A 25,154-nucleotide genomic window follows, 5' to 3' on the forward strand; every position below is an offset into this window, starting at 1 on the left:
GCTCCTACCATTAATTTCTCTTCGTCTTCTTGAATCTTTGTCGACGTGAAGCAGGCGGTTGTCAGGGTTGAAACAGATGAACGCAGAACAAAACTTAGTTTCTCTGAGATCACTGCAGAGCGGAGCAGACGGCGCATACGACCACGGAACTGACGGGGACAGACGGACGTGGATCGTCCGAGCTTGTCTGACCCCTGAGAGACATGGACGTCAATTTCAGACCAGCTGCTGTGATGTGTAGTTGCTCATCAGGTGTATCTTTCTATCCTGTGGTACATCCACAGCGCAGATCTGACATGTACAGCTCACTTAAGTCAGGGAGAGCACCAAGCCTCCACATTCTTACATGGAAGAGGCTCCAGGGGGAACTGGGAAGCGACTTAGATGGGAAGCCATGACTGATGTTTAGCTCTGAGCGCTGAAAAGAGGAGCGATGGGTGCCGGTGGCGGCTGCTGCTCAGATGCAATGAGAAAAAAGAGAAAGAACCGTGTGGTGCTCGGTCCTGGGACGTGGGTTCTCCTCCTCTGTGAATGGGATCAAAATTAGTCTCAGAAATTTAAATGAACGTTCCTGTTCTTTGCGACTAAGAAAATAAAGTCGGATGCTGGTCCATGATTCATAGTCAGAGCGACGAGAAGAGAGAGTGACACAAATGTCATGTAGATAAAGAAAAGAGAAAAGGAGCTGCCAGGACCCAGAGGACTACTCAGATACTCCAACAGATGTACAGCAGAATGAGTCCCTCTCTGGTCTTAAATGTCCTGGAGTTGGTCCCTGTCTTTTCCTGTCTTCTCTTAGAGTCGACTGGATTCAGTCCAATAAATCTTTCTTTCAGTCTAAGTTAATGTAGTGTGGAGAGAGGAGCTCGTACCTTGTGTTTTCTACTCCAGAAATGTTCTGGTCCTCCAACGCTGCCATAAACTCCCTAACCCTCTCTGGAAGATTTGTCTCCAGGAAACTTTGCAGCGTTCAGTGTTTGTTGTTGACCTGAGCAGACTTTATTATTAAAGTTTATCATCAGTCATACTGAAAGCTGATCTCGTACTACCTACCTTCCTTCCTACCAAGTCATGTGGTTGATGCTAGCCGGCCTCCATTAAAACAAAAGACTGATGCTGCAGGGATGTAGCTTTGGTTTATGGAAAAGCTAAAACAAATAACTACCTAATATTGAGATGACATTGGGTGTTTTTCTCCTTTAGTTTCTTCAAAAACCTGTGGTGAGTGTGGTAGGTAAAACAAGGAAGATGGAAAGCGATGGCTAACATAAACACATAATGAGCATGGTTATACCACAACATGTGGTGAGCTCTCTCCCTCTGTCACGGCACTGATAGTAAAGTTGAACCATAATATCAGTACCGGCCTGTTTGGGTTCTTCTGTTCTGCTTCTGTTGCTTTCAGGACGGAGTAGGTTAAAGTAATGGACTAGTACGCTAGTGCTCCATGTGAAGCCTAAGGCAGGGAGATCACAGACCCCGTGGACACAGAGCAGCTTTAATGACGCACGAATTACACTGATTAAGACAGACAGCACCAAAAGGAGGCGCTGGGGTGGAGGTGGGTTGCAAAGGAAGCAGTGAGGGCAGGCAGGCTAAAGCAGCTTAAATAAAACACTCCCTGAATGAGATTTAGCAGTGGAAGCCGTCAGCGGATGTGGGCTGGCTTATTAGCTGAGCTTAACTTCATGGCCTGCCCCATTAATGCCGCGCTCAGTGTCTTCAATTTGAACCGTATACGTTCAGTCCCTCTGCCACATTCACCTCTCATCCCCCTTCAACATCCTCTAAATGTCAACCTGCTGCCCACTTACATAACCTCCCTCTGTTTCAGGGCCTCGTTCAGGAGGACCAGGATAGAGACGTAACGGGATAGAGACGGACCAGGATGAAGATGGATGGAGGGCCCTTTCTCTGTTGCACTTCTGTTTTCTGTCTGCTGTCGTGTTCCTGCTAAGTCCGTGGCTCATGATGTGTCCTCTGTGATGTGTTCAGAGCATTAGATGTCTAATCCAGACTAATCGGTTCCTCAACGACCCTCCCCAGGAAACCGAGTCATTTATCAGTTAGTCAATCTACACATTTCCCAGTTCCAAGAATCCCCAGACCGACCGGTAACCAGGAGGTCTCTGGATCCTCTCAGGGAACCAGCAGAAGTCATGTCTCTAACCTTGACTCCGTTCCTGTCTTCTAAGCAGCGTACAGGCTACGCCCTCCAGTGGTGGAACAACAACAGTACACAACCTGAATAATGTTCAACTCATTGCACATTTTGCACATGGTTGTTTGGTTGTGAATTCAGTACATTGCAATTTCATTCTTAATATTCAGTCAGTTTATTATTCTTGTAAATATTGAGTATATAGATTTTTTTTTGTCTTCCTATTTTATTTTTATTGCTTATTGCAAGTTTACATTGCAGCTGTAGCCTTAGCAAGAATGAAAACATACACTGCAGTAGCCTATGCATCAAAAAATAAAAAATATAAATACAGCAAAACAACTCAACCTTCCTATTGTCTCTAATGTTTCTACTATGTGCTCTACTGCCCATGATTCCGCTAAGAAGTTTACAATATCTAATATTTGGTTAAGAAGAAGCTGAATGCTCATTATTAAAGGAAGCTGGACCCAGGAACAAGGAGGACAACAGGCGCATGATCCATGAGAAGACAATGAAACTAATAACCACAAAATAACTTCAATACCAAGTTTTCAGTCTGATCTTAATCACGTTTCACTCATAATTCACTGACGCTCTGGCTGCAGGGACAAGATCTAGAATAGATAGAGCTCCCTGACCTCCAAACAGCAGAGAGGATGAGAAGTCACAGAGATGCAGATGATGAAGTAGTCTACCCAAAATGACAGCTAACTCTGAACTCTGGACAGAAAAACCTTGTGCATTAGGTTTGGAACCAAGGATATAAGGAGTCTATCTAGAGTACGACCTCAACAAACATGTCAGCTGAACCAGTCAGAGCAGTAAATGGTCACCATCATGAAACAAGTCTTACCTCCTTGGCCAGAGATGTGTAAAGTTTCCTTCTCTCTTTTCTACTCAGGTTTTTTAGAGGCATGTCGACTCCTTTTTCTTATCAGCACGAGCTACAGAGAATAAAACAGGAGCAGGTTAGACTGGAGAGAACAGAACAACCCCCCAAAATAGTCTCAAAGATGCCACATTATTCAAATCTCCTTCATATGACAGAACAATTCAGAGCTTAAACCCGTGTGTGATTGGTCGATGACAGTGAATACTGATTACAGGCTGACGAGTGGCACCAGATTCATTTCTAGTGGTGCAGCATCTTTACATCAGCTCCTCCTTGACTCATAGAAATCCAACAAAATGAAGCTCATTTCTGTTATTCTGCAAATTTCCAGGAAACCAGAGGCAATATAGAACTCCATTCTCTTCACAGTAACAGTTCTGAGTTTCATTTTTCCTGTGACCCTGTTTCATTTTCTTTCTATTCCCTGATTTATTTTGTAAAGTCATTCTTTGGCGTTTGGTGTCTTATGTTCCTTCCTGTGTTTTCCCATTTTGATTGTTTTATTGTTTTCTCCTTGTGGCTGATTAGTTTCACCTGTGTCTCACCCCCCCCCTGCCCACTTGTCATTGCACAGCAGCACCACAAAATTAAAAGTTTAGCCTTCGCAGTGCAGATCGATCACAAATCAGAACCAGACACTGAACACTAAGTAATGGGCGCCATCATTCAGCATTCAGCCGTTAATGATCCTGAGGATGTGTTCAGAATATATGAAGTAAAAGTGCAGGAGCATAGTAAATAGTATTCCATAAATCTATCTATTGGCAGTTTGTGTATGTTTCCATTCAGCAGGGTCATGGCTCTGGGATAAAAGCAGCTTCTTAGTCTGTTTGTCCTATTCTTGATGCACCTATAGCGCCTCCCAGAGGGCAGTGGGTGGAACAGGTGATGTCCTAAGCCATTTTTATTTAGTTTTTTTTTTTTTACAAAGTGTGTATTTCAGAAATAACCTTCTTGCTCTTTACTCTGCTGCTGCTTAAAATTGGTTTGGGTTTAGTTATCTATAAAAAACAAAAAAAACAACAGAGGAGGAACCACAGTCAGCAAAAGTAGTATAAGTATAGAGACATAAATGTATAAATGTGTAAATAAAATAAACAAAGATATACTTTATTCTAGATTATATCCACTACAGGGCAAAAGTTTCGAAGGAACTTCAAGTTTCTGTTCACGATGCCTTTCTCAAAAACCAGCATAGTTATATGTATTCTGGGATGTATTTACTGCATGATCACGCTTTCCTTTTATTGACATGAACCATTATTAGACCATTATCATCAGTTTACCTTTAGGGGGACATTAATGTTATCAGATCATTGTTAAAGAAAGGTCAGCAAAAGGAAAAAAAGGGCTTAGTTTTGAGAGTCGAGAAGATTTTCAGTGCAAAGGTGTAAACAAAAAAATAATAATAATAATAATTGAGAGTGTGCATACATATACCCCTCATATATGCCGTGCTGCTGTTAAAGTCAGAAGAGGTTACTTTGAAGAAAGCAAAATCTAAGCAACAAAAACTCAAATACCTTATGATTATAGTAAAATGTCTTCTGATTAGCTAGTCATGTTTAAATAATCATGTTTATTCTGATGCAAAGTATACCAATCAAACTATGATCTTATAATCTTCTAATATCTATCTGCATGTAATAACAAGCATAATATAAGTATCTGGTCACAGGTGTTTCTGATGAGTTACACTCACAGGTGTTCATATCTAAACCTCAAGAAACTCTACACGACTACTTTACTACTCTACGAGTCCATTTGAGCCTTGTTTCAGGAGCCAATGAAACACAAACATCCTCTAACTAGAGAGTATAAAGAGCAGGTGACAGTAGTGGAGGGGACAGTTGTGTCCTTTACTGGACAGGATCGTGCCTGGTTTACAGTGAAAGCCACGTCAAATAGGCCTCCTTTAATTATTTTACAATGTGTCTCTGTATTTCCCACATTAAGTCAGTGTGACCCAGATAAAGTGTCATTTTAAAGGCCACACACATGAGCTGAAAAGAAAGCTTTTAGTGGGACAGCAGCTGAAGGATGAGGGGTTCAGACTCCTCTCCTACCTTGGACAGATCCAGAAGTTCTTAGAGCCTCTCTGGAGTATCAGTGGGCTCTGATAAAAAATAAAGTAAAATAAAATAAAATAAAATAAAATAAAATAAAATAAAATAAAATAAAATAAAATAAATTAAAAAGGCGCCAGTTAAAGCTCTAAAGGAAACGCTCCTCTAACATGGAGAACACCGAGCTCCTCCAGTTCACAGCTCTTCACTTCATAGGTCTCACTGGGGCTACCGCAGTTACGGCGCATGCGCGGTTGAGGGCTACCTGGGATGTGTGTTGCCTTCATGTAATATCGGAAATAAGATGAGCAGAGGATTCATACGGTTAAATGAATACATAGCTGAGGAAAACATGAACGATTTACAGTCATTTTTAATATAAAATAAAATTCCCAGAGGAACACATTTAACCCCCACACGTTTTTTTTTCTAGAAAATGTCTTTATTTTTAAATGCATTTATTAGAATGTATGTCAGTTAATTATAGTTGACTTTGTTACTTCACATTTTTCCACATATTGAAGTAGTTTCCGATCTTGTCCTGACAGAATTGACATTTCACAACATTTGTTTTGTATTTGCTGATATCTTCTCCTAACCTAACACACGACACAGAGTCTTGTGTTTCGGACCATTCAGATGTCTGAGCTCATGGCGGACTGTGAAGGCAGCACTACCTCTGTCTGTGTCAGGAGCAGTAACAGGAGTCCTGTTCACACAGACACACTCCAGCTCAGTGAGCGAGTGGTGTCCATTTACCGGACCAATCAGGAAGCAGCAGGAGGAGACGGAGGAGAGCAGCTAAAGTGTCAAAGCTGAGACGTTAAAGACTGATGACAGACACTAGACACTCCAGAGAATGTGACAAGAGGATTTCTGAGAATACTGAATGAAACTGCACTGGCACCGGCTTGTTTCAGATGTCAACCAAATACTTATTAGACTGGGAGCTATGGTGTTTTCAAATGGAGGAGTCAGGGAGAGTTAGTAAAGTACTAATCCACCTGTCTGTATCACATACAAGTCTAAATATACAATCACCGGACACTTTATTAGGTACACCTTGCTAGTAAAAGGTTGGGCTTCCTTTTTCCTTCAGAACTGCCTTAATTCTTCATGTCAGACTTTCAACAAGGTGTTGGAAACATTCCTCAGAGATTTTGGTCCATATTGACATGATAACATCACACAGTTGATATCTGATCACATCTATGATGAGAATCTCCTGTTCCACCACATCCCAAAGGTTCCTCTATTGGATTGAGATCTGGTGACTGTGGAGGCCATTGGAGAACAGTGAACTCATTGTCATGTTCCAGAAACCAGTTTGAGATGATATGAGCTTTGTGACATGGTGCATTATCCTGCTGGAAGTAGCCGTCAGAAGATGGTCCATTGTGGTCATAAAGGGATGGACATGGTCAGCAATAATACTCAGGTAGACTGTGGCATTTAAACCATGCTCAGTTTTTTACTAAGGGGCCTAAAGTGTGCCTTTCTTCCTCATTCTGATGCTCAGTTTGAACTCCAGCAAATTGTCTTGATCACCTCTACATGAATAAATGCACTGAATTGCAGCCATCTGGTTGGCTGATTAGGTATTTGTGTTGACAAACATTGAACAGGTGTACCTAATGAAGTGGCAAGTGAGTGTATGTTTCTATTATATCTGCAGTGTTGGTTTATGGAATCAAATGTCGAATATGTTCTGCATTTAGTTTTTAATTCATTTCTGCATCAGTGCATAGACACGGGTCCCCTGAGGTCGTCCCGTGGGGACACTGGCATCAGATCCTTTACGCCCTCAGGATTTAGTGCCGGGTTCTCCATGGAATCCAGCTCATTCTAACACATCCCTCTGTCAGATCGGGGTCTGTGGAGTTTAAAGGGGGGTAAACAACAACATTCAGATTTTTCAGATCTTTCAGATATTCCTCCAACTGTTTCTGAGTCTGTTATGTGCATGCATTAAGGAGGTGTGTTCATATTACTGTTGTAAGTCATGGGGTGATGTTGTCTGTAGCCTTGTCTGTAATGCTTCTTTCCATCGTGATCCAAGGTTCTGAACTTGAGTTGCTGATGGTATCTGATGATCAGTAGGCTGTCGGATGAGTGAAATGATAATTATCTCTCATCCTTCTGCTGGTAGTTTATATCCAAGTGTTCCTGATTCATATGCTTTTATGTTGGATGTGTTTTTTCTGTGGTTCTGTGAGATTATCTGGACTGAGTCCAAGCGTGACCAGCAGATCTAGTCTGAGGTTGATGGAAGTCGGTCGGTCTACAGTCACCTCATATTCTGTAGTCTGGAGAATCATCCCCAAACCATTTACTAGTCCATACAGTAGGAACCAGCAGTGCAACCACGTGATGTGACAAAAGCAAAGCAATTATGAAAACTGTCCTCTATATTTTGCCAGAACTAACTGGGTCAGTGAGTCCTGGAAGTCCAACAACAACAACAACAACAACAACAACAACAACAAAACTCCTCCTCTCACCATAATCATACAAAAGAACCCACATACAAGGCTGGTGTTATTTCCATTCATCCATTATTCCCCCTTCACCTGGCGCGACCTTATTAATGGCTGAAGTGAGACGTAAAACCTCGCAAATGTGTGGAAAATAAAGACGTGTTCATGTAATGTGACCTCTGCGTGGTGGCGCTGTTGTCCTCAAGAGGAGAAAAACAGAAACGAATCCAAGGTCGAGACAGAAAATCCTGAACACGAGACCATCATTCAGTCAGAGAAGATTAGATTTAACATATGTTAGATATTTATGTGGCAGCGGGATCATGCATTGTCACAAATACGATGCTGTCAAAGCGTCCTACTCCGTGCGCATGCGCTCCTCCTCCTCCCCCTTCTCCTCCTCCTCCTCCTCCTCCTCCCTCTTTCGGTCCGTAGGCTCCGGTGTGGACCTGACAGCTCACAGGGAGACATGCACAGAACCGAGCCCGGGGGTTCCCAGCATCAGCAGCAGCAGCAGAGTTAGAGGGTCGTGCAGGTCCGGGTCTTGGTCGTCCTGCACATCCAGCCTGACGCGGCGCCATGGAGCGCTCCTAATCCCGGCAGGACGCCAGGAAGCGCTCGGAGTCGTCCCTCGATCGTCACGTCTTGGACCCGTTTGGACCTTTGGAGAGAGGGACCATGTCTGCGAGGATGAAGGGGATCCTGACCAAAGACAGCGTCAGCCTGTTACCCTGTTTCTACTTTGTAGAGGTGAGATGCATCTGATGCCCTACATACACCATCAAAGGCACACGAGCCTCTGTCAGCATCCCAATAAAAGACTTGATCTGGGATCAATCACATCACACCACTTCTACCTGTGCAGTGTAGCAGCCACCTGTTCTCCTGAGGCTGAACCCTCGCTGCTCCAGCCCCTGTGGTGCTTTCGTTTTATATATTTCCTGTGTAGAAAGGCCCGTGTCCTGTGTTAGCTGACCCCACAGTGAAGCCGAGCTGACAGGGGAACAGACCCACTGGTGGATCAGCACACAGCACCACACAGGAACAGAACTCAGAACCAGAAGCAGACACCAACAAAACTAAAACGACTCAGGACATTTTTGTTTCTGCACATTTTACTAAGTCAGATCAGACCAGAACAAAACCCACCTTAATTATTACAAGATAAGATAATCCTGTGCTCTTATATTTTGTTATTTTGTTTTTAGGAGCGTTGGGTTTAAAGGCTCATTGTGAAAACAGTTCTAGCTGAGAGTGCTCGTCGCATGCAGCCAGCAATGACTGTCACTTGTTCCCCTTCTGTGCACTTTATGCACGCTCTAATTCACCACTGGCCTTTGGCTCGACAATCAAACTGACATCATATATTATAGATCTGCTTCTAATTCTGTGTGGAGGAAAGCAGCGTCCCCATAGATCCCTCCCCCAGTGACTCCATCCGTTTAGTTTTAGTTTGGAGAGAATCTTTCATTTGACCGTCATTGCTCTCTCACTACATTTAACATGCCTTCGTTTTAAATCACTGAAGCCACTGTTTGTGTATGAGGGTTGATTAAGCTCGGTTTTATTCCTATAACATTCAGAAAGTCTCTAAATGCTTCACTTCCACTCTACTGAAGACAGGAACTCTAACCATCCCAGCATTAAGAGATGTATCACTTGGAAACTAAAAGTGTAGTTGATTGAAAATCTGTGTGATTCAGTGTATGTAGGAGCGACATTTTAATACAAAACAACATCACATCTGTATTTTACACATATTATATTTTATATAGTCCAGACACTGATGCTGTTAAGCCCAGCCAGAGAGGTGGATGATGTCAATTTTATTAGAAAGAAAGACAGATGCATCTTGAAGTTTCTCTTTGAACCTTTATTTTGAGGGACTGGATTTTGTATTAATGAGTTTTTAAAATTCTTGTTTTCATTTTACATGAAAGTTTATGCATACATACATTTTTATATCCTTTATTGTTTTTATTGTGTTGTGTAGATCTGGTGTTTATCAATGATCTTGACACAGTTTTCACTTCTTACATTATTTAAATTCCTCATTATTGTGGATGCTTCCTGGGTTATCAGGTAATAATCTGAACTCTGTGCCCAAAATTATAGAAGTTGCCTTTAGAGCCAGGTCATGTAGGACCGGTTTGGCTGAAGTACAGTAAATGTTGAAGTTCAGCTCAGTGGGAGCTACAGTAGGAAGTAGTTTAGGTATATTCATTAATATTTTAGGTCTGACATAAACCTGAACCACTTTCCTGTAGCTTCGAAACATCTTTGTCTTCTATTTTAGAGGCGGACGGCACAAGCAAAAAAAAAAAAAAACATGTGTATATTCTAATACACCACCACTGACTCACAGTACAGTGACACTAACACAACCCTTTACACAACCAGCTGGACTCTGCTCAGAGTCAGTTACTTTGGACTTTTTATTTCACTTCTGAGGGTCTTTTATAATAAACATGAGCTTGTTTCTCATTCTGTTTGTTGGGATGAGGAGGTCATTCAGCAGTAATTCATAAGGGCAGCTCCTGCATCTCCCTCAGCACCATCCTCACCCTGCAGTCATAAAAAAAAAAAAAAAAAAAGACTTCCCATGCCTCAGTCCTTATTAACAAATGAACACGGTCATTGAACCAGATGCTCATGGGGACATTTGGACCCTTTAATCTAAACAGAGACAATCTGCTGGAGCTCCTTTTGTTTATGACTTTGAACTTTGTGATGTGATTTTCTCGTAGCTGCCGATCCTGGTGTCGTCTGTGGTGTCTCTGTACTTCCTCGAGTGGACGGATGTGTTCAAGCCGGTCAAGTCTGGCTTCAACTGCCACGACCGCAGTCTCAGCCTGCCGTACATCGACCCCAACCACGAGGTGGTACCGCTGCTGATGCTGCTCAGCTTGGCCTTCGCCGGACCCGCCATCACAGTAAGGGTCCACGATGACACACGACTGCTGTATCATAGTCACGTTGGAACCACTCTGCTCCTTGACATGGGGGAAGGACAGAAGAAGACAGTCAGAGGGACACACAGCAATTATCATGCTGAACAGTAGAAGCACAAAACTGCATGAGTATTACTAAGAGAAGAAATTAGAGGATAAGAGCTCGGTGCCACAGAGAATAGAATAGAGGACATGTCCTCAGTGCATCGTCCTCCAGCAGCCTAGGTCTGTAGCAGCATAACTAAGGGATGGTTGAGTCCAGCTCTAATTATCAGCTTTATCAAAGAGGAAAGTCTTAGTCCTGACCCTAGAAGTAGAGAGGGTTCCCTGCCTTCTGAACCCAAACTGGGAGCTGGTTCATCAGGAGAGGATCCTGATAGCTGAAGGCTCTACCTCCCATTCTACTTTTGATACCAGTCTTCACCCAACTTCAAAATATGCCACTGCCCATGTCTCTAGAGCTCTAGTCTCAGTTTGACCAGTGGAAGGAACACTTCATCATGGCGTTACCTCTTGTGACTGTAGAGCAAAGGAGTTGACATGATGAGATGGTTGTAGAGCTAGATGAGTCAGTCAGTTTATAGAGAGAATCAGGCTGGATGTGTGGCCTGAGAAATAGTTTAAAGACTTTAAATGGTCGATATTGTTTCTTTTGAGCTTGACTTTACCTTGATTCCACATTTTTGAGATTGAGATGTGTTCAGTTCATCGTGGGTAGAGAGAGTTTCTACTTTCCTTCGCTTGTATTCGTGAGCTGTATGAATGATGGGCCATGAACCCTCTGTTATTTAGTAGAATTAAATGTGTGTCTTCCTCCTGTCGAGTGTAAATCAATGCTCTGGATGCTGTGAAGGTGTTTTTCTTCACCATGGAACAGATATTTTTCATGTCGTTGTTGTTATGTTGACAGTTTTACAGCCTACAGCCTGAAATGTTTCAGTTGCATCCAGAGCTCCTTTTATTAATTATCATGGACACTGTGCTGCAGTACGTGAGCTATGCATATTTTGTGTACTGCTTTCACACAAACACACAACCATACATTTCATTCTGCCTGGTTTTCTTTGTGTTCCCTGTTTCCTGCTTTACTTCCTGAGTTTTCCCTCCATTGATTATCTGATTGGTTTCCCCTCATGTGCTCAACCCTCATTAGTCTCACCTGTGTCTCATTAGTCTCACAGTCTATAAATAGTCCTGCCGTTCCCTGTGTTCATTCATCTGTTGTCTTACCCTGAATTTACTTGTTCATGTTTCCTGTTGTTTCCTTGTTTTCTTAGTTCTCACTTGCTCCTGGTTCCTTGGATCAATCTTTCCTCACTTTGCATCTCGTTTTCTTCCCTGAACCATTAGTCTTCATTAACCTAAACATTATTATCTCATCTGTGTCCTATGCTTGGGTCTTAACTCTATGCTACACGTTGTGACAGAATCTTATTTAACTTCATCATCGCTTAAACCAAGATAAACTTATTGTCATAACGGTAAAATATTTGTAAATAGCTTCACAGTTCTGAAACATTATTTGCTGCTACTTGGTTTTGTGTCTGACTTCTTACTTCATCATATGAATCTAACTTGGAGCTAATATCCATAACACAATGTCATTGGTCCATAGACATTTGGACATATAGACATATTCATGACCTCTAACATGATGTTAGACATATTCAAGTCGTGGTTATACTGTATAATATATACTGGCCTGAAGTACAGTCTCAGATTTGATTCAGTCTTAGATTATCAACTGAACTGTGTATGAATTTTTAAGAAATGTATACACATGACAAACAAGCTAGTTTAATGGACGAGTGTGAGATGTCCATTCATCATTTTTACATCATATTAGAGGGTCAGAGTGTTTAGGAGATGTTGCAGGGACATTAGCAAGTGCTCAATTCAAAGTTTGATGCATTCTCCAAAAAATAAAAAATAAAAAAAAGAACAGGTGAGGTTGCCACTGGTTGATCTTTTAAAATCTGTTCCATGATTAAGAAATATCCCCTTATAACCTCCATGGAAGTGAAGAACACTCCCCAGGTAGTAAACACATTAAGACTTCACGGGAATAAATACTTTGGGTTAACCACATGGTGTAAACCCTTCATAAATCTCACGAATAGGTTTGGTACGGCTCAAGATTCAATATGCATCAGCATCTGTAACATGATTCATGGGCCACAGTGTGTTCCAGTGCCATTATGTGACCAGTGCTTATTCTGTTTAGACATGTACTCTAAACAGAATCCATGAATAAGAGGTGGACTCTCTGCACCGATGCACGCAAATGAACCCAAGTGGATTTGAGGACACTCCACGTTCCCTAAAATCAGTTTTCCACCTGATCTCATTCAAGCATCATTTGTCCGGTTACATTTGAACCTCTGAAAATCTGATGTGAATAGCAAATTAAAACTGAGAGTCTCAGCTGTACCTAATAGTTGTAAATATGCATAAAGGTCCTAGCCTCCTCTACACCACAGTATTTAAAGAACAGATCATAGCAGGGTTAGGTGTTGATAGTAGGCTACTAACAGCTGTGGGGCTCAGGCTACACTGACCTGGATAACGAGAACGCTCAGACTAAGGCAGAATATTAGTCGGCCAGTGAGGACCAGTGGGAGCATGATGCTGCTTTTAAATGAACAATAGAAGAAAAATGCGTCCGGTTAAGGCTCCTCTCACTGAGTCACGTGTCTCAGGATATTAGGATATTGCCAATTAATTATCAGTTAATTATCGTTTTACTGTTTGACTAAATATTTATATCCAGAACAAAACCAGAATCCTTGAAAGAGGAGAAAAAAAAAAGACATTTCAGTTTCTGCTTTGCAAGAGAAAATCTGGAACACATGTCTCAGATAAATCCTGGTTTATCTGTCAGTTCCTCTGCTAATTTCTCCTAATCCCTCTCTCTGGCCGTCACCAATGCTGCTTTCTGCTCTTCGTCCATCATTCGCCTTTCACTATCAAAGCCTAGATATCGTTATTTATCCTTTCCTCCACTTTTTGCAGTGATCTCATCTCAGAGAGTTGCTCTGCAGACTGCCAGCTGTCCCGCTGCCACACCTTGTGTCACTGGAGGACTGAACCTTTGCGTGTTGCTTAGAAAGGAGCTTCCTTGGCTCAGACCAGAGTTTGGTGGGCCATAGATAGACGGGCTTGTGGAACACTGCCCACACCCAGCAGCCAATCTCTGCAGGCTACAGCGTCCTGAGACTCACATGTTATCATTTAGGATTCAACCAATTCCTTAGAGGATGTAAAAGAATATTATATTAACAATGCAAACAATCTGCTGGCTTGAATACAGATTACACAATGAGGAGACAGGTTTCTTCTTGTCCTGTTCCACCCACTAAAGACCTGTAACACCGCTGTCATTGTCTTTACAGATCATGATTGGAGAGGCCATTTTGTTCTGCTGTCTGTCTCGGGGGAAGACTGGGTCCGGGGCAGAGGCCAACATCAACGCCGCCGGCTGCAACTTCAACTCCTTCATACGCAGAGCCATCCGCTTCGTTGGTACACTCATTCTGTTTCCTCTCTACTCTCTGAGAGCTCACATAGACTGTTGTATCTATAAAGATGTGGTTTGAATCCGCCTGCATGTCCTGCTGCTTCCTGACTGTACTCCACCTCTGTCCCAGGTGTTCATGCATTCGGTCTTTGTGCCACTGCTCTCCTGACTGACATCCTTCAGCTGATGACAGGCTACCCAACACCTTACTTCCTCACTGTGTGTAAACCCAACTACACCACACTCAACGTCAGCTGTGAGCAGAACCCCTACGTTATTCAGGATATCTGCTCGGGGGGCGACCCTGCTGCCATCAACCAGGGCAGGTGAGCAGTAAAACAAGTTTTAATGAAGTTTTGAATACAACCTTATTCAAAGAGGCCACAGCTGTTGTGCAGAAGTTAAGTAGGGATCAGATCTTAAGATAAGCACAAGTGCTGCTGTGACTCAGAGGGCAACCAATGGGGTGAACTCAGGGACACGTTTGAGGAGGACTGTGAGGGTGAACTGTTTGGAGGTTGGCTGATAGGTCTAACCCAGGGATGACAGACTCAGGAGAGACTCAGTCAGCTGACTCAGGGTGGGCAACAGGTGAGACATCCGCAGACTGAGCAACAGAAAGTGGTTAAACACTTAATAATACACAGGATAAGATGTTACAATCCCTTGTGCCATGATCTGAGGGAAAACACATAGTCCAACTGAAAAACTTACCAGGAGGCTAGCAGTCAGCTACATGTACCAACTAGCAATTAACAAGAAGAGACACCAGCTAACTAGCCTAGCCAACAGCAACAGGAAAGGAGTGATGGAACACGCAAAGACATGCAAAAGACTACAATCTGTCCTTTTCATCTGGCAGGCCCTCAGATTTGGGCCTGTGTGTCGTGTGGGCTGATTGGCGATTGATCTACAGCGACACCATCAGAAGCACCTTTGTGAACCAGCTGACACCCAGGTTCTCAGTCACCACCTTCATGCAGATTGCAGGAAGCTCATGTTTGCATTGGTGGACAGGCTGTCCAATGCATGCATCCATGTGGGTCTCATACTGGTCTTGGTCTAGTGAATTTGGAGGCCAGGTCAACAGCTTGTTCTGTTCGTCATGTTTTCTGAGTTGTTCCTAACGTGTTTGTGTGTGTCATCCTGCTGGGGATGGCTGCTGCCATCAAAGAGTGTCATCGCTATGGGGTTGAGGGGCCCTGGTCTGGGCTGGTCTAGGTGGGTGCTACATATCTAAGTAACAACCATATGAATGAATACCAGGTCCAAACATTTCCCAGAAGAACACTGAATTGTCATAAGATGGTTTAAATGTTATTTGCTTCTCCTGTCAGTGGTCACAATGTTGTGGCTGATCGATGTAATAGTGCACTGTACATTTACAGCGACTAAGAAGTTCCACATTCAGTGATGCCTCAGTGAAGATTTTTCCATTGAAGCGTCGTCTCATCTCATCTCGTCTCTATTCTAAACCAGTCTCATGTCTTCACGTGTGTTCCTGTTGGAGGACGCGTTAGGTTTAGTTTAGGTCTGACCCACGTAGTTTTGGCTGCAGACTCTCTAAATATAACCTGCTGCTGCTGCTGGCATAAACACTTTCTTCTCACCTCTCTGTGGGAGTCTCACTTGCAGAACAGCATTTTTTTTGTCGCTCTGGGTTTTATTAACCTGTTTTACTAGCAGAGTTTGGCTAAAATATGTAGATGAAGACTTCCAAACTGCAAGTGGATCTATAGTAGTCTGGCTCACGAGGTTAATTGCACTTCTTAAGTCTGATAAATGGTAAACAAGGACGTGGTTTTTGGTTCATGACAGACCTGAAATGAATAACTAGATCATTCTTGTCTGAGTCTGATCGGGATGTCCTTACACAGTAATATGACTCATCAGTGGTTAAAAGTATTGACATATTATGCGCATTGATACTATATAAACAAAGTAGTAATAATAATATATGCATATTATATGCAATCATGTTCATGGAGGTTATTTTTAGCTCTGAAAGTGGGTCAGTTCGTTGAGGAGCAGGACCATCACAGGTTCTCACATCTGAATTAAATTTGTATGACTCCACAGATGTTGCAAACACACAAAAAGACACGTACGGCTGCACAAATCCACCAAGACACTCTTTATTCATACATGCAGAGTCAAGAGTGAAGATGGGGGCTGGTTGGAGGAGGGAATATCAGGAGTTGTTGTAAGTAGGTCATTTAGACGGAGCTCGGAGAGAAACCGTGCCACATGTTCACTCTGCTTCTGTAGCAACCAGCAATGTACTCTATTACTGTATAGCACTCTGTAGATGTTATAACCTATATGGGAAATTTACAACATAAAAATGTTCAAATGTTGAACCAAGTGCTTGGTTTGGTAATGTCGGTTTATCTCATTCTGCTTCACAGATGTGAATGTCAATTCCTGGTCTTTGTTCTCTTGCAGGAAATCCTTTCCGTCTCAACATGCAACCCTCGCGTCCTTCGCTGCTGTCTATGTTTCGGTAAGGAAACACGTGACACCAAGCAAATCCATGAGGAATCTCTCTAAAATGTCCAGTTTATACGAAAAGGTTGTTCATCTGTTATTTCTGTATACAGCAGATTAATACAGGACAGTTGATGCAGAATACAGAATATACAGACGCACTCTGTGTGTTTGTGTTGCTGCTTGTTCTCAGCCTTAGATGTAACCTCCAGAGAGTCAGAGAACAGGATCACTGACGTATCTTAGTTTACAAGAGGAGAGTATGGAGCATTTAAAGAACTGTAGTCAGACACATTGTGGAGTAATCACGACACTGTTGATCAGGTGGAACCAGCTCAGCTCCAGGGACTGATCATCATTTGATTCTGATGGGACTTAGTTTCATCTGGGTCCTCTAGTACTTATATGTAATAATCTCATCCAGTGATAGTCAGCATCCCTGTGATTTGGGGAAGTTTTAATCTGCCTCTTTTCGCTTAATAATTATAAAGGATGTGTCATAAAGTTTTGTCAGATGTTTGGGTTCAGAGTCAAGATGTCTCTACATAGCATTAAGAAACACTCACGGGAGAAAAAGCTCCAAACCATCAGAGGAATGAAATGATGAAGGACGAGGAGATGGATGAGATGTGTTAGATTTTTTTCTTTTCCCCCTCCTCCCTCTTGTTCAGAGCTAGCTTGTACATCTGACTGTTCGTGAGTTATCTATGACACACTGTACGTTAGAAACTCAAGTCTCAGCATCTGTGTTAAACTTCAAAGTACAAACAACACAACTTTGGGAGCAGATAAGACACGACTTAAAATAACAAGGTGCACACAGAACCGGCACTTGGACCAGGGAACATCCCATACATATTGATAAAGAACTATACAAGAGAATAACTTGTTAAACTCCAGATGAATACCAGCTGCTCGGTGTCTTTATGTCTGTATACAGCAGAATAAAAGCTGATCATTTCGTGTGTCATGTGTGGACAGATGTACTTCAACAGCACACTGACGGACTCATCCAAGCTACTCAAGCCCCTGCTGGTCTTCTCCTTCGTCATCAGTGCCATCATCTGTGGTTTGACCAGGATTATTCAATACAAGAACCACGCCATCGACGTTTACCTCGGCTTCCTGCTTGGAGGAGGTGTAGCCGTCTACCTGGTAAGAGCGAGGCGTACGATGCCTCACCTGGTTCATATTCAGAGAGGACGTTTTAACCCACCTGGGTTAAAGAACATACGACTGAGACGAGACATGAGACACTTGATTCTAAATAATGTTGCTCAATGGAATTATAACTTTATGTATATTTCAGGTTCTCTGTAAGTTAAGTTTAATAGATTCTAGACATAAGTAAAACCAACAGCCCTTACGAAGTGTCCATGATGACTGTGTGTCTTTGCCAGGGTTTGTATGCAGTTGGGAACTTTCAGTCCAGTGAGGAAGCCACCTGTAGCCCCCCTCCCCATGTGCACTACCCCCCTTGCTCTTTACCCCACATAAGCCAGCAAGCCGTCCTCCATCACCTGCAAATGAAAGCTGGCGAGCACGGCATTCCCACCTCCCACTCAGAGGGCCTCCTCCACCGAGGCCTCCAGCAGCCCAGGCCTGAGGACGGCCTGAAGCACGGCAGCGCCAACGTGGAGGTAATATCCCCCCACAGCCCCCCCAGCAGAGATGGCATGGTGACCTTTAGCCACACTCTTCCTCGGGTGCACACGCCCCAGGCCATGGCAGCCTACGAGGAAGCAGCCAGACGCCACGCCGCCACCCTCCACCATTCCTCCGTGGAGTCGTGCCGCTCAAAGCAGCTTCTGTCTCAATGGAAGAGTAAGAACAACAGCCACAAGTGCTCCCTGCAGGCCCCCGACTCCTTCTCCTCCTCCGTAGACTCGTCATCTGGCCAGTCCTCCCAGCACCTGAACCACTACGGCAGCATGGAGCGCAGGTCCAACTCTGAACCAACAGCTATGGGCGTGAACGGAGGCTTTGATAGCCACGCCTACCTGTCCAAGCTAGCAACAGGCGCCAGCACCACTCTGCCCAGTAACTGCAGCGGCATTGCTGGAGGCGGCAGGATGTCCATGCAGTCCAGACCTGGGTCCTCACAGTTGGTCCACATCCCAGAGGAAGCTCATGAAAACTACAACAGCAGCACGTCCCAGAGGATAGTGGGTGGGGAGGGCAGTGAGGGGATGGCCACAGTAAACTGCACAGCTCAAGCTAACTGGCAAAGGGCGGTGGAGAAGACGGCGGCCTGCAGGACAAATGAAAACGGACAGAACTCCCAGCCACAAATCATGCATGTGATCGCCATGTCCAAGCATCAGGGGCTGCTGCAGTCCCATTCCAAGAGCTTGGATGAGAGCAGCATAGGCTGCAGCACCACGGGGAGTTGTCAGGGCTCTGGTCGCTTCAGGACGCTAACTGATCAAGACCCCCCCGGCACCCCCGGGCCCAGCTCTCTGGGGAGCACCACAGGCAGCATTTCAGGGAGCACCGGGGCAATTGTTAGAGTGGACGCCCACCCTGAAAACAAAAGACCCCTGATGCAAGCTGTGTCCACGGACGGAAGTGGATCCTGGAGGTGGCGGTCCCTGGATCATGGTACTGGAGCTGGAGGAGGAGGAGGAGGAGGAGGAGGAGGGAGTTTGAGGCAGTCGTTCGAGCTGAACGATCTGAACAGAGATTCTGAAAGCTCAGACTCCATACTTGAAGCTCCCCTCGACAGGAAGCGAACCAATCATATCGTGACCACTACTGCCACAGTTAGCACCCAGCCGATCGTCACCGTCCACACCCAGAGCAACAGCCAGTCAGAGCAGAGGCTCCACCCACAGGGCCTCTCCACCATAAGGGTGACACCGGGGGATGGAAGCGGAGCTGGATCTGGAGATGGTGGAGGAGGAGGAGGAGGAGGAGGAGGAGGAGGAGGAGGGAAGACTGCATCAGAAACCACTTCAGTTGCCTCCAGCCGAGAGTCCACGCTAAGGAGAAAAGGAGGAAACGTCATCCTGATTCCAGAGAGGTCTAACAGCCCCGACAACGCTCTGAACGTTTTCTACAAGGGAACATCCATGACTCCTGTCTTCAAGGACTGAACAGCACCACGGTACCTGTCCCTGGAGTCAGCATATCAACATTTTATTTAGCATGAGTTTTGTACATGTTTCCACTAAAGCACAACCTTTTAAATGTTGTTGAACTAATCACTGTGTTCTTTCGTGGTCACTCCTAAGGAAACCTATGGTATAACGTTGACACTGTGCCGACACTTCGGTGAGAGGACCACCTTTTTCTTACAGTCCTGTATGTTTTGGATAAAAATTAAAATAAAAATTTAAAAAAAAAATCACAAAAAAAGTAGCACAGTCCTGTTCAAACTGTAGCAAATGACTAAACTGTAGATAGCTACGAAACCAATGTTTACTTCTCTGCACTGTAAATACCCGACATGCTTTTAAAAGGGTGCTACGCCGCAAAATACTATTTACGTACTAATACAACATAGTGTATACTGTAATAGATAGAGAATGAAGTATTTTACAAAGACTATGGCATTACTACGCGACAGAGGTAGGTTTTATATTTAGTCTCTTCTCTGTACAGAAACCACATATTCAACAGAAAACCGTAAGTGTGCTTAGCATTCCTCCTGTAGCTCTCAAGTGGAATATGCTGTGAAATCAGCGTTTACTGTACCTTGTCTACTGTAAACCCAAACCCTCAATCTTTGTATTCTGTACTTATCCATGCCAGTTCCTTCTCGATAGCACAAAAAAAAAGCAGCAAAGTGGCGCGGTGTTAGTCTTAGTGCGTCTCCAAACATCAGTGCAATGGTTGACGTCGCGTTTCCTGGCTGGTTTCAGTCTGTTCTAGATTCAAAGCAACATTTAGACACTGATTCTGTGTTTAAGCAGTTATTACCATTGTACAAAAGCTTTCTGAAACAGAAAAAAAAACATATCTATGCATTTTTCTATACACATTGTTTGGTAGCAGTTAGAGCATTTTCCAAATCTTTATCACGAAAGTTGAAAAACTGTGTTAAAAAAATACATTTATTAAAAAAATGTAATGTACATAAGCCCCTCAGAGGTTAAATGTGGGACAAAAAAACAAACAAACATTTATGTCATAATACATGTGCACTGATTTAAAGATGGATAAACTAAAAACTAACTCATGTTACAGGTCCATTTGGGATCCTATTTGTTACTCATGGTGTCTAATGATCACAGGTTGTGCCACTCACAGCTGGATATTCCAGTATTTAGAGCCATTAAACCAACAGTAAATAGAAAATCTAAAAAAGAAAAAAAAAACAACAACAACAGAAGAGATGAAGCTGTAATAATTACAGCTGATCAGCATTGCGTTGTCCCAGCATTCTGAGCCTGGAGGTGTTCTTCTCTTTGTTTAGATATGAAAACCAACTTTTAGTTAGAAATATTAACTTTAAACTTGATTCTCACCGTAGCACATCCAGCTGGAACTTTGTAGCCTACGTGTGCAGGTGCTTAGTGTAGCATTTCAACAAGAATATACACCACTATAGTACTTTAGTCGTATTATAAAGTGATATTACTGACTAAATGTGGCTGCAAAAACTGTAATCTTAAAGATTAAATGTTCTTTACCAAGTTATCCTTCTTCCTGGTTCAGAGTTTAATTCCTAAATGATCTTAATCATCTGTTCTAACTTGTTCTTGAGGTTTTCTTCCTGGTTCTCGGTTCAGTTGAAGCTTAAACTGAGAACTAGCACAACTCTAAAGGTTTTAGATGAACACAGACAAGAGCAACAACTACTTTGAGTCAGAGTTTGATCCTTTTCATCTTTAAACATGTTAAAAACAGATTCATTTATTTATTGTCAGTAACTAACACATGTCCAGTCCAGATCAATGACAGAACTGACTGGAAAGTCTCAACTATTGATACTGACTAAACTGTTCTGGTCACATTTTAGTTGGAACAACACAAATTTACTGGTTTTTAGTCTGAAACTCTTGTTTGGAGAAATCTCGGAGGAGACGCGCATTAACCCTGTTCTATCATTTACATGATTTAAAGCCTCATTATTTATTTATTTACTTGTTTTTAAGCCGAGTTGTTTATTAGTTTTTGCAGAATTCTTTAAACGTCTTTGTTTCTGGACCCACTGAGCATGTGCACTACAATCCTCCACGTAAAACTATTCCTACTGGGAGAATAATTTGGATTATTTTAACTAACATGTCATTATTTATATTTTAAGCTGAGTTTTTAAGAATGATCACCATCGTAGAATCCTGAACTGAAACTCTTCTTTACGTCTGTGACTTTGCTGAACAGAACATGTGTTTATGAGGTGATGTTTCTACCAGCAGATGTTCATCCAGACCCGATTTTACCCTCTGTATCAAACTGTGTAGAAGCCACGAGACACTGCCTGTTCTTCTGCTACTACTGCTATAAAAAAAAAAAAAACTACGATTAAAAAATAGTAGCGTGACCATTGAAAACTAGATTTTCTTTTTTTATATATATTGGAAAATAATATATGTCATGAGATGTACTTTTTAATATTTGTATCGCAAGCTGACGTTCTATTGTACAAGATTCATTCTGTATTCCAGTAACAATAGCATGGTCACTTTTTTACAGTGTCAATCACTATAAATGTGTTTTTATTTTGAATGTACAGAGGTGTTTAATGGTATGTTCTGTATTTCTGCCTTTCATAGTGAGAGTTATATGACAATCTCTTTTTTTTATGTATGTATGTATTGTTGATCATTCAGGTTATGGCAGTTGTTACAGGCTGGTTTTATTTTATTTTTCCTATTTTCTTACATAATCTAAGAAGCAAAACTTAAAAAAAAAAAAAAGCTAAAAGAGTCAATAAACCCAAAAGAAAAACATTTTTAAAGTAATCCAGGTAGAATGCATATGGTAGTTAACACTTAAAATGTGGAATTAGGATCTGTGGATTTGTCTATAAAAGGTGATTTAGGTTCTAACAACAACGGAGCTGTACGCCATTGAGCAATAAGGTAAATTAAGATTTTGTGCAAATCATAAAAGAACAAGAGTTCATCTTAACATTCTGCCAAAGTAAATGGTATCATATGCAACGCAGCTGAGGAATCAGAACATATTTATGTTTAGCACCAGACACCGGCCTGTGTGACGACACCTGATGTAAAATTAAATATTAATGATGTACAGGTTAAATTCTTTAGATCCAAGCCTTAATGTGATCCATGCTTCCTCACGTCTGATCTAGAGTCCGACTTAAATGTGAAGTGGAAAGTGACACACGGGTAAAAGTGGAACTGTGAATGGATGCTCTCTGCATGTTTATACTCTTGTGTTGTCTCTGGATGATTAATTAATGTTTTACTTTTTTGTTTTTTATACATATATTATATATATATATATATTGTGATCAGATGTATGAATAATATGCAGCAAGAAAATAAAATAAAATAAAAACCTTAAATTTAGAGACGGTTTAAAATGAAAAGCAGCTCGATGGTTATTGATTTATTTTAAAACTAATTGAAGCCGTCAGAGAAGAAGAGGACACTGACCTGAACACATTTGGAATAAATGTTTGTTAATGAAACGAAGCCTGTTTTTCTTCATCATTGTCTTCAGGTAAAAGAAAGCAGGCGCGAAGGGACACACAGTGAATCACAATCATGTATGAATGAGTGAAGGCAGCGTAAAAACGTGATCTCGGTGCAAACGGGGTTTATCGTGTGTTGCTGCTTTGGGTTTTCTGTCGTGCAGCCTGGATTCTAGCTTAGTAGATGTCTGTAGCATGCTCCACCCCTAGAGACTACACACCTGAGACCAGAGGTAAACCCATAGTGACAGAATAATCTGCCCAAAATGCATCAAAGCTTTTACCTTTCTGACCTCACTTGGACTTTTTCAGGCCTTTTCTGATGTCCACTGCAAGACAAACAAGATCACTTCAAAAATCTGATAAATTCTCTCTATAATATAGTCCTTTAATCCTCCTTCCTCCTTATCACCAGACCACAGATTTGAGAAATGATGGTGAGTCCAGGTGCAAATTAACTCATTCATTCAACCGCTGGTAGAAATCACCTGAATAAATGACGCCTGTTCATTAGTAATGAGTCTTTTAGGATTGTCTTTAACTTTATCAGCTCCACCGGTTGTTGTGTGTCCCACCAGGCGAAGTAAGTTTAATGAAATTGTCATTCAACAATTCAATTCTTTTCTGTCCTCTAACGCCCTCTGGTGATGAAGGAGGATCATTGACAGAAAACCTCAAACTTTCTTTCCCTTTTTACATTTATTCTTTTTTTTTTCTTTTTGATTTTATTACATTGTTCAAAAATAAGTTAAATGAGGGGATTGAATGAGATGACGTCTCCTCTCATTAATCCATATTGGTCTTAAAGTACCAGCGCTTTAAAGCTCCCTATCCTATTGTTTGATTAGTTTCTTTAATCAGTTTTTATGTGCTTAAAACTTAAACACATCCTCAATACATGACAGATGTGAGTCACTATGGCAACAGCAGCGTGTTAACAAAGAGCAACGCTGCTATTTCAATCTTGTGTATTTTACTTATGATTATTTTAATAAATACGTTACTTTACTTCAGCTTGCGTTTAATTTACATTTAATTTAGATACTCTGTAGGTATCTCATCCATTAGGACAGGGGTCTTAATCTTTTTGAGATTAAGTAGGGACCCCCTACCTGCTATATGTGTTCTATATTAAACCCAGCCTAGGGCTATTTATAAATATACATTATTATTATCATTTTGCATTCAATATTAAGCTATTCAAATAAAATATTATTTTTTTTAATTTTATTTCAAACATGCAACAGTAGGGGAGCTGATGAGTGGAGTTGAGAAAGTTCAGATTATTCGCATTCATAAACACACAGGATAAGATGTTACAATCCCTTTTGCCAGGACTCATTGCATGAGTGAGGTCACATGTGTCCCAGACCACCTCCACATGCAGACTGACACCAGATCAGTGTTCAAACCTGGACTCTAACCTGGACTCTAGAGAACAGATGTTAATGTTTGGTCTGAACGAGGCCTTAGAATCATCACGAGCTTAAAGCAGCCACATTGTGTGCATGAAAATAAATGAACTGTCTTTTTCTTTTAAATTGCTTAACCGTGTACAGATTTCACTCCTTTAAATAATGTTGCTCTGGAGCAGCAGCAGCAGAGAGAGAAAAGAGTTTTTAGTTCGCGCAGCTGACAGTTTGCACCATCCACCACCAGGTGGCGCATGTCAGCAACCAACACCATCAGCAGCTGAGAGCTCAGTGAAAATACGACCTGCTCCATTTCTGCTCCTCACACAGGACAATGAATAATCATTCTTAGAAAACTTTGCTCAGCATGTTTGTTGTATCTTTCTATGACTTGTTTAGGACTCGGTTACATCATTTCAACACCAGCAACTCACTACAGGGTTTTCATTTTAAGTGTGCATCAAGATTCCAACTACAACCTGTCCTTGTGTAATCCAAACCTGACAAACATTAGAACCAACATCTGATGTTCTCAGGTATTATATAAAGATAAATAAAGTATTATGCATTTTTCACCTTTA

At 42.1% G+C, this 25,154-nt stretch overlaps 2 protein-coding genes across 3 annotated transcripts in view; both read left to right on the forward strand.

The window, feature by feature from the left end:
* Positions 1-25,154, forward strand: part of LOC124995607 (NACHT, LRR and PYD domains-containing protein 12-like) — a 1,019,357-nt gene that overhangs the window by 898,500 nt on the left and 95,703 nt on the right. The gene's annotated exons all lie outside the window — the stretch shown is intronic.
* Positions 8,015-23,158, forward strand: LOC124995615 (phospholipid phosphatase-related protein type 4). Of its 2 annotated transcripts, XM_047568120.1 has the most exons (7): positions 8,015-8,349; positions 10,347-10,532; positions 13,943-14,072; positions 14,198-14,393; positions 16,513-16,570; positions 17,536-17,709; positions 17,955-23,158. In XM_047568120.1, exons 1-7 carry the CDS (start codon positions 8,278-8,280, stop codon positions 19,647-19,649), a joined length of 2,511 nt encoding a protein of 836 aa, XP_047424076.1. In that variant the 5' UTR covers positions 8,015-8,277; the 3' UTR covers positions 19,650-23,158. The 2 variants fall into 2 exon arrangements, with proteins under 2 accessions (XP_047424076.1, XP_047424077.1); XM_047568121.1 differs by lacking the exons at positions 8,015-8,349; positions 10,347-10,532 and adding an exon at positions 11,975-12,031.

The sequence above is a fragment of the Mugil cephalus genome, chromosome 18, assembly GCF_022458985.1.
Source record: "Mugil cephalus isolate CIBA_MC_2020 chromosome 18, CIBA_Mcephalus_1.1, whole genome shotgun sequence".
Classification (NCBI taxonomy): Eukaryota; Metazoa; Chordata; class Actinopteri; order Mugiliformes; family Mugilidae; genus Mugil; species Mugil cephalus.

Bases quoted from the DNA above. Each gene is read 5' to 3' on its own strand.
- LOC124995615 (XM_047568120.1), top strand. From the start codon at position 8,278: ATGTCTGCGAGGATGAAGGGGATCCTGACCAAAGACAGCGTCAGCCTG. The intron at 16,571-17,535 runs GTAAGGAAACAC...ATGTGTGGACAG, and splicing joins TCGCTGCTGTCTATGTTTCG to ATGTACTTCAACAGCACACT. The intron at 17,710-17,954 runs GTAAGAGCGAGG...TGTCTTTGCCAG, and splicing joins GAGGTGTAGCCGTCTACCTG to GGTTTGTATGCAGTTGGGAA.